This window comes from Nothobranchius furzeri, chromosome 4 (genome assembly GCF_043380555.1).
Source record: "Nothobranchius furzeri strain GRZ-AD chromosome 4, NfurGRZ-RIMD1, whole genome shotgun sequence".
Lineage (NCBI taxonomy): Eukaryota > Metazoa > Chordata > Actinopteri > Cyprinodontiformes > Nothobranchiidae > Nothobranchius > Nothobranchius furzeri.
In genome coordinates this window covers 13,989,142-13,998,926 of record NC_091744.1, presented here as the reverse complement: position 1 = coordinate 13,998,926, position 9,785 = coordinate 13,989,142, and the positions used below count along the sequence as shown (strand labels likewise).

The 9,785-nt window shown below is 40.7% G+C and overlaps 1 protein-coding gene across 5 annotated transcripts in view; it reads right to left on the bottom strand.

Moving 5' to 3' along the window:
• psip1a (PC4 and SFRS1 interacting protein 1a) overlaps nt 1-9,102 on the bottom strand; it is a 16,278-nt gene extending 7,176 nt beyond the window's left edge. For 2 of the 5 annotated variants that reach the window (XM_015965102.3, XM_054743683.2), the window contains exons 1-13: nt 9,026-9,102; nt 8,634-8,723; nt 8,482-8,558; nt 4,826-4,964; nt 3,349-3,438; nt 2,923-3,024; nt 1,973-2,032; nt 1,820-1,880; nt 1,494-1,590; nt 1,170-1,368; nt 1,000-1,079; nt 427-476; nt 263-333 (exon numbers count right to left, since the gene is read on the bottom strand). In XM_015965102.3, the coding sequence (XP_015820588.1) occupies nt 263-333; nt 427-476; nt 1,000-1,079; nt 1,170-1,368; nt 1,494-1,590; nt 1,820-1,880; nt 1,973-2,032; nt 2,923-3,024; nt 3,349-3,438; nt 4,826-4,964; nt 8,482-8,558; nt 8,634-8,723; nt 9,026-9,094 (1,185 nt within the window). In that variant the 5' untranslated portion in view covers nt 9,095-9,102. Of the gene's footprint in view, nt 1-262; nt 334-426; nt 477-999; nt 1,080-1,169; nt 1,369-1,493; nt 1,591-1,819; nt 1,881-1,972; nt 2,033-2,922; nt 3,077-3,348; nt 3,439-4,825; nt 4,965-8,481; nt 8,559-8,633; nt 8,724-8,941 lie in introns of those variants that run through there. The other 3 variants (XM_054743684.2, XM_054743685.2, XM_070550116.1) reach the window with 3 other exon arrangements.
• Between the last annotated feature and the right edge of the window lie 683 nt (nt 9,103-9,785).

Sequence of the window (9,785 nt, the reverse complement as noted above, 5' to 3'; positions counted from 1 at the left end):
TATTTCCTGATATTTGGACATGCTCTCCTCCGTTTGGCTAACAGTGACAAAACGCTACGACTGACTCAGTTTGCTGTGCGGCGTTGATGTTTCATCTCCACAAATAAAAGCTTGGAGGACTTCTGCCATGTTGTGGAGTTGCTAACTCCAAAAAAAACATTTTTTTCAGTTCAGTTCGTTAATGGAGGAAAAACCAGACGAGATAAAAATATATCAACTTCTATTATTACAATAATTTGTTACAGACCTGTTAAAAACTTACCGGGTTATCGATTTTCAATGAGATTTTAATGTCAGTGTGGAGTTTCTGGAGTTTTAGGTCAGTTGACACTTCTGAAAAATAAATAGATAAAACAAATAATAAAAACTAAGCAAAATCACAGAAAACATTTTCCAAACTGAAATGACAGCACTGCTTGTATTTACCCTTTTTCTTTGGTCCTGCCTCAGTTTTCTTCACATCCTCTTTGATAGGTCTGAAAGACAGGAAGCCCCACACTGGCTCAGAAACCTACCACCTCTATTGGTTACGTTTGCCTCGAGTCACACTACTGTTTGAGTAAATGTAATCACGTTTAGAGTCCTTATTTCCTGCAGTTGACCCACGCAGACATTAAAATCCCTTTAGATGATTCTGTTTTCATCGAAAGCATTAGTCTGTCTATGGAAACATCCCTATTGTTGTTTCCTACAGATATGCAGCTCCTGTTTTACTGCAGAGATTTTAATTGCCTTCACTGTATAAAACTGTAAAATTTGAACAAATCAAGGCTTTTCTTTTACCCTTTAGCAGCCAGGTAGTCTTAACTTTTCATGCAGTTTTAGAGCATTTAAAGTAAGCTTCACACAAAAGGGTGAACTTTAAATCCGTGATGACTAACAGGAATATGAACAAATTAAAATATCAGATCAAAGACATAATAAAGCAACATCGTTTTTTCCTTGAATATTACAAATAAAACAAAAAACAAACAACATGAATCCTGGCTGTAAACTTACTCTCGCACTTCATCCGTTTTCCACCGCCGGACATCCTTGTCCACTTCTGAGTTCGATACTTTCTTCCTGACTTTGTTTTTCTGAAACAAAAGTAATGGAATCATAAATAATGTAAATATGCCCGCATTATAGAGACTTGACAAGAGTTTCAAAAATTATAAAAGACTTGCCTCATCATCATCATCATCATCATCATCAGAGCCGGACGAACTGTCATCCTTGGACAGTTTCTTCTTCTTGGCTTCAGGCTCTTTAGCCTCCGTCTCCTTACCTTTGCTTCCTTCTCTCTTCCTTCGCTTTTCCTCCTCCACAACTTGCTGCTTTTCATCTGGTGCCCTCTTTCTCTTTTTGTCAGATTCAACGGTATCCCTTCAAAGCCAACAACAGAGATGGTGTTGGATCATAAATCTGTTAGCGTGGATCATTGTCAGACAGATTTGTGGTTTACTCCACAAACTTGAAAGAACAAGTTAAGTAATAATTCCTATAATTACATGTCGCTCCCAGAGCCTTGCTGGTCCTGCTGCTGAACCGATTGCAACTTGTTGTCACTTTTGGGCTTCCGGCCTCGTTTTTTAGGACCATCTCCACCTGATGAAACACACACACAAAGACTTACCGCTGAAATGTTGAAAATACAGTTAAACAATGAGACACTCTGATAAAAAACGCATTATCTCACCATGAACTGATTCATTTTCTGCTGACCAACCAACATGCCATATTTTAAAAAACAAATAACTAGATAAATAGTAATAATGCATCCTTCTGAGTGATTCTGAGCCCTTTGATAACAGATGTTTTGGCACATGAAGCCCACCTGAGAGACTAGCAGGACTTGCTGGAGCCTCATCTTTTTCATTCTCCTGGTCTGTGTCACCCTGAAAAAAAAGGAACAACCCAAAATTATAAACATTTAAAAACACTTCCTGAAATTATTCAAGCTTAACACAGATTTCAAACTAAAACCAACCTTTTTCTTTCTTCCTCTCTTAGATCTGGAAACATCTGTTGATTCTTGTGGTGCAGAGCTCTATAACGGATTTTTAAAAATGATATTTTACCAGCTCTCACAAACTCTGAGCTGTTAGGACTTTAATATGATAATATTGTCAATTATTATCATCAGTATGGCAGCAAGAAAACAACACGACAGGTCAGAAAAATGACATTCTTTTAGTTTGGATAATGTCGCCCCCTGGTGTATAACTGCAGTAGTTCAGACAACAGATAAATAAATGTGCATCATTACTTTTTTTATTACATATTTTTGAATAACAATTTAAAAAAACTTTCCAGATAAAAAGAATTAATACTTACCATTGGGCCTTTTCAGCTATGATTTTTAATCAAAGTTCATTTTAAATAATTAGGTGTTTTACTATTAACATGAAACATTTTGTATTAACTATTAATCTGATCAAACTGGAACTAGAATTATGAGTTAAAATACTTCAGATATATTGAGAAGAATCTCATACATGTATGACTCTGAAGTACACAGGAAATAAAATAGCAATGTTAACAGCAGAACCATGCAGATGATTAGAGAAGCAGGAAATGGGAACAACTGCAGGGTGGTCCCAGAAAGGCGAACCAGGTACGGAAAAACATTCTGTTGTAGTTCTCATAGAGCCACAGTTTGAGTTACGTCTGAAGTATGAATCAGTTGGATGCTTCAGCCCCGTTTCAGACAGAATTCTGTTTTCATCCCAGCAGAATTACAACCGCAAACCCAAACTAAGCACTCCAATCGACTAACGAGCACCGACAAAACTATGTGGCCACAAGCAGTAAATTTGGACTCAATCACAAATGAGCCACCAATTAGCAAAAAAAGACCAAACGACACATGCTTTCCCATGAAAAGAAGGGAAGATGACCTGCACCACTTTAAGGCATCCCAGCATGCAAAGTACGTACATCCTGGTTCTGAGGACCCTGCTCAGACATCAGAGACCCTTCCTCCTCCTCCTCCTCCTCCTCCTCTTTCTCATTCTCCTGCTCAGCCTCACTTCCTGGAACCTGAATGCACCCAAGACACAGCATAGGATGCAGTGTGGTGGGGTGAACGAGTCTTGAAAGGGAGAAAGGTTAGCGTGTATTCTTCTGTTGCTCTTAGCATACAAGTCTGCTGTTGCACTGAAGAGAAGGACTGCTAACGTGGAGACTACTGCCTGCAGTGGTATGAGATTCATTATGAGGCACACATATTAAAGAAGCTTTGGGAGGCAGCTAAAAATAAAGAACGTGACAACACTGGAAGCAAAACAGAAGAGTCGCTGCAGTGAAGTGACTGAAAACATCTACAGATGAACGATCTTTTTAGGAAGAAAAGAAAAAGCTTACTTTGGATTTCACTCCTTTGTCGGCTGCATCTTCTTCTCCTTCCGGACTGCTGTCTGAGTCCTTTTCAGTGAAAGAGTCGGGAGGAACCGGCTTCAAAAGAAAAAAATAAACATTTGTTTCCATGAACTCAGCCCTTTTCTCCATGGGTGAGTCGGTGTGACATGTTTATAATCATTTAATCCAGTTCTTAGTTACAACATGAGTAGGAACTAGCCTTAACTGTACTCTGATTACCATGATAAATTAAATACGGTGTGGTCAAAGTGTGGCCCGGAGACCAGGAACGGCCGATATGGCCTAAAAATCTGTTCTTCTGTTTATGTGTCAAAATGACTTATTTTAAACATCCTACCAAACCAGATGAATTTCAGCAGAACAGAGAACATTTAGAACTTATTTCAAATACAAAACCTTTCAAACGATTTTTATGTTATGATAATTTTTCACAAAAATTCTTATAAAATTAATAACATTTATGTCTGCTTTCCTGACTTTTTTAATCTGTTTTCCCTTTTGCTCGTAGAAGTGTTGCTTCAGTAGTGAATATCTGCAGGTAAGATGATGCTTTGCTACGTTTTTTGTCGACAACAGTAAAATAAAGTTGGAGGTTTATCCCTTTTCTCTCCCTTTTGGTTGAGCTGTGTTCTGATCAGCTGACTTGCGAGTCTTAGCAGAGCGAGAGAGAGGAGCTGCTTTCAGACTTGTGCTTTAATAATAAACGGGAGAAAAGCTGAAACTGTGGAGGGAAAGCTGTTTAAATTAAATCACAGGAGATGTCTAGACAGTTTGAAAGCCCGTTTTCGGGATTAGCGTTAACGAGCCATTTACGCAGATAAGACTTCACTGTCGCCCAGCATATTTCACTCAGGACGTTTTCTGCGTAACAACAGATCGTAAACCCAAACCAGGTCTATACAACCGACGTTTCCCTGTCTTCTTTACGAGTACTCCCTAATCGAAGTGCTCGCTGCTGCTTTCGTCCAGAGTTGATGCAGCAGCGAGCACTTGATGACATTCATGCTGTCGTGGTTGACCGGTAGAGTCAAAATCTCTACTGGTGGCTAAATTTATATCATATCAATGGTATGTATACCAGTTATACTGTGCATTATTACCGGGGACCATTTAAGGCCTTTGCACTGATTTTGTGCAGCCCACATTTCTAAAATAATGAATTGTCTGTCTTCGGTAGGCTGTTCATATGCTCATGTTTGACACCCCCCCCCCCCCCCCCAAAATCACCATTAAATTATTTTAATGTTTTTTTTTAAATAAATAAATCGCTTTTTTTGGCCATCCTAGTGAAAAAAATGTGTTTTTCCCAACGGAAGCAAAACAAGCAACATTTCCTGCAGCACTGAGCACGAACCAAACATCATTTGCACAAATTAACCATTTGGATCACTTTGGTATAGCCTGATTCCAATGCACCAGTCCAGAAGATACACACTGAAAACTTCCGTTATCAGAGACGTACCTTGGGTGCAGTGAGCTCAACTTTTGGGTTATTCTCAATCTCCCACAATCCTTCATTGAAGCCTTTCCTCTTGTTGGGCTTTGCATACTTCTCTTTGTTCGGTTGGTATGGAAAGATATCTTTAGGGCCAAGAAACGCTCTGTTGGAGAGAAAAGGATTTCTAGGAACTCTGTAAACTGAATACTTTGTAAACTATATAAATGTAGCAGGTTAAGTATGAAGCCGAGCAAGAGTACACCCTGCTATAACAATGGGGCAACTTTGTTCAGATACTCATTAAACATACAGACAAAACAATGTAGTACTTATAGTGTTGCGAAAAAGTATTCATCCCCTTACAGATTGATTCTGTTTTGCTTTTTTAGTCACAATTAAATATTTCAGGACAGCAAACACGTTTTACTATCTGATCAAAAGAACAGGAATAAACACAGATTTCAGATTTGTCCCACTCTTCTTTACAGAATTATTTTAATTCAGCCACACTGGAGGGGTTTTCAGCATTAAGTCTGTCGCTGTCGTTGTGTCCTTGGGCAAGATACACTTAACCCACGTTGCCTGCTGGTGGTGTTCGGAGGGACCGGTGGCGCCAGTGCTCGGCAGCCTCGCCTCTGTTCGTGCGCCCCAGGGCAGCTGTGGCTACATCGTAGCTCATCCCCACCAGGGTGTGAATGTGTGTGTGAATGGGTGAATGACTGATTGTGTTGTAAAGTGCCTTGGGGGTGGGGGGTGGGGTGTTCCAAGACTCTAGAAGGCGCTATAACAAATACAGGCCATTTACCATTTATTAATGGCCTGTTTGAGGTCAGTCACTGGACATTCTCGTTTAGAATTTAATGGCACCATAACTGGCTGGTGTTACAGCCGATTATTGTTTGAAATCAAAATTTGAAAATCGCATTTTGAATTTACTTGGGTTACCGGTCTGAAGAAAGGAGATTCATGACACGCTGAAAGAGGACGTGAAGTTAGATGGTGTTAGAGGTAGGGATGCACCGATCAGGTTTTTTGCTGCCGATCACCCATACCGATCACGTCGATTGGCCAGAAATTTTCTACAACATTATAATGAGTGCTACAAACTACATAATCTGGGAATAAAGGAAATGTAACCTAATCTAAAATGGTCTTGGTCTGCTTTGATCTATTTTGAAAACTCCGATCAAAACCGATAGGGGTGCTATCGGCCGATTGGGATCAAATACCGAGCCATCGGTGCATCCCTAGTTAGAGGACGACTGACGTTGGTTTTTCTATTGCCGATACCGATTTGTCGGGTAAGTCGATGGCTGATTTGTACTGACAATTTTTTGCGTCAATTTTCATGGCCTATATCCAGATGTTTTCCACCTCACTTTCTAAATCAATTTTGCTAAAATGTTACAAAAAACATCAGCTGATGCACAAAATGTCTGAAGCTTAATCAGTTTTTGAACTCTGAATTAACTAAAAGTTAATTTAGAGTATTTATTATGCAGATGCTATTAGTGAATGTAAAACTACATTTAAATTAAATGATAAATGATCCGCACCTGCTTTTCAGAGTCAGACACACTACAGTGCATCATTCATCCATTCACACAATGTAGCCACAGCTGGCCTGGAGCACACGGACAGAGGCGAGACTGCTGAACACAGGCACCACCGGTCCCTCTGACCACCACCAGCGAAGACACAACAGCAAAATTCAGAATTCTCTGTCCGGAGCTGGAATCAAACCTGCAACCTTTGGATTACTGGACAACCTGCTCAACCTCCTGAGCTACTGCTGCCTGCTACAGCACAGGGCTGTCCGAGGATAGCCTGACTCTCAATCGGCTTTACTAAGAACAAAATTGAGCGAATGCAGATATATAAAAAGCAGTAAATATCGACCCCTGGTTGGTGTGTGGGTAGATGATGCAGAAGACAGGACTAAATGGAGACAGGTGATTTGCTGTGGTGATCAAGCCCCCACAATGCGGCTCAGAAATTGAGTCCACCCCGGAAGTACCAAAAATTGCAGTTCCACCCTCATCCGCTGGGGGCTGGTGTCAGAAACGAGCAAATCCTCATTGACTCCCATGTTAAAAATACCAATTTCACAGCAGAAATAAACATGTTTACAGCCTGGTACCAAAACATGTTTTTTGTTTAAATGATCTAGTTTACACTCATGACAACTCTGAGGGGGGTGAATTTTTTTCTCACTCTTCTGTTTAAGTGTATTAAAAGCCTAAAATTCTGTATAGTTAATGAGCATCAGACCCTCGTGACCACAGAGCTAGCTCCGTGGAAAGGCCTCAGTAGAGCCTCGGTCTGGCTTGGAAACTGCTCCGTTATTTTGAGTCTCTGTGTGTGTGTGTATTCTTTTTTGGATATTTTTTGTGCAATTGTTGGACAAAATGACTTGCTGTGGCATTAATTGCACTAATAGAGCATCCAAGGAGTCTCCACTTCATTTTGTTCGGTAAGTAAAATTATATTTATGTATTTTAGGTCACTGCCAAGCTGAGCTTAGATTTTAACATGTACTGTTTAACCATGAAATTTAAATGTAATAGGGTAAAACCCAGTGCATTTAACATAATGCTGCACTTTAGAAAATGGGTTGAAATATAACATGTTGGTGGAGCTGGGTTCCCACTATCGGCTTGTGGAGCTCTCGGGAGACCGATGTTTTCCACCCGGTTCTCCCCTCCCCGCAGCTCGGCGCATCTCTGTCTGATCGCGGCTCCTGTCTGCTGCGCGGGCTGCCGGCTTGTGGAGCTCTGGGATGGAAACCTTCCCACCCGGTTCTCCCCAGCGGCAGCTCTGCGCATCTCAGATCACAGCGGCGCTTGTCTGCTGTGCGGCTGCTGGCTTGTGGAGGTCTCGGAGACCTCTGTGTTCCACCCGGTTTTACCCAGCGGTCAGCCCGGCGTATCTCTGACTCAGAAGCTCTGGTGTTGTGCACAGTTAATTCCGGTTGTAACTAGGTTGCTACCTCCGTTAGCTTAGCTCCCACCTCCGCGTTAGCTTTGGGTTAGCTTCAGGTTAGCTTCTAGCTAGTTTGACCAGGTGTCGTCAGTTGATCCCAGCCTTACAGCCCCACCCTCAGCTCCTCCTCTCTTCCTTTTATGGAATTTTCTGGGCTTGACGGAACCTGTGACATAGTCAAAATGGCTGTGGTGGCCACCTCCCATTTATCTTCAAAAATGTGATATTGGAGTCTATGGAAACCCATTGTCCAATATTTATATGTCGATGGTGGTGACCCCTCAAAGGACAGAAGACGATGATCTGTCTGAAATAGAAATTTGCATGCTCGTTTAAATGTGACAAAAGAGCAAAAATGGATAAACCTATAAAGGAGCAAACATCTTTTCAGTGTTGTAGATATGATGGTCTAAACACACTTAAAGATCATACATAACATCTTCAAATGATGCTTCCTCTTAACTACTAAAGCCCCCTACAACTTCTCCCCTTATAAAGACACTCAGCTACATGTAAACTTGATCTGACACCGTTGCCACAACATCTTCTCATGATGTTATTCTACATCTTCAGGGTGAAGACAAGTGTCAGCGATCCAATAACTGACCTTGTCACTGACTCTTAAATGAAACTTTACACGTGGCTTTGTCTGAGCAGGTGTAACGTAACCCTATTAAGCTAAAGAAGATGTTACTGACGTTTCATGGGTCCCAAAGAAGAAAATAGGATACTTGATGTTGGATGGCTTCACGGCCCCATCCGGCACCTCGTCGATCTGTCAGAGCAAAGATTCCAGTTATGACACACCATTTCAGTTGAATGTATTTTGGGTTTGAAGATCCAAACTTACTCTGGCAGGCCAGTGAGGGTATCCCTTCATCTTGGCAAAAATTAGATCACCCGGCTTCCAGTCTCGAGTCATAGCGGACGTAATAACACGCTGTAAAACAGTAAATATGGTTAACGCGACTTTCCTTTAGTCTCGTTAACTACGCCACGTATAATTCCCCACAGTTAAAAGTAGGAGAGACACAAGTCAAAGCTTGCTAAGTGAGAGCAAAGTTATCATGCAGCCTAACAGCATCAGTTGACGTCACGTCTAAGATAGCTCATAGCCGTTAGCTGCTATTAAAATTACACAGTTTCCTTGAGCTACACCTTTTGTGTCGATACGTCTTATAAGAAAGCAGAATCTTAGATGAAGTTACGTATATTCATTTATAATTCCCAATGAAAACACACCTCTCCCTTTTCCGCACAGACGGCTGCACGTTTTCCGCTCCCGCGCAGTACGTCGATGGACGCTACCATCTCAATACGGAAGTACAGGGAGGTCTTCTCACTACTAATATTAGCTTTAATTTAGGTAATTGAAATAAAAGCTAATGCACTCCGAATACACACCTATTATGTATTTAGTTTAATTAATTTTTATTAAAAGCTGTAAAAAGAAATTTTGAAGAGTTAAGTTAGTTGGAATCGTCTCCCTGCTAAAAGATCATATATGCAGTAAGATGGATTAATGGAATCTTTTTCTATAGTTGGATTGAAAGTAACTTTTCATTTCATTCACATACGTACTTTCGTTAAAAAAGAAATCTCGAGCAATATTACAATATAAAACAAACGCAGTTGAGACTAAAGTATAGTTATTGATCGTAAAATACACATTTAGCTGAACAATGCAATCTTGGGGATGTCCATGGCAGGTGCCATTCTTTCCGTGTGATGAAAGAACCATCAGAGTAATACCTCTGTTGCTATTCGATGTTTTCTTGTCATTGATGCTGACGATTGTACTCTGCAACAGAATGGGGTCGTGCATGGCGCATCTTTATGAATGATAGAAGCATGTACGATATTTTTTCTTAGTCACTAAGAATGTAAAAAAATATATATATATAATATAAGAAAAGCAGTGACAGCAGTGAGTAGGCAGTGAAAAAAATCTAGCGAATAAGTGGAGCAGGGAGTTGAGTGGTGAATCAACAACTGAGAAAGA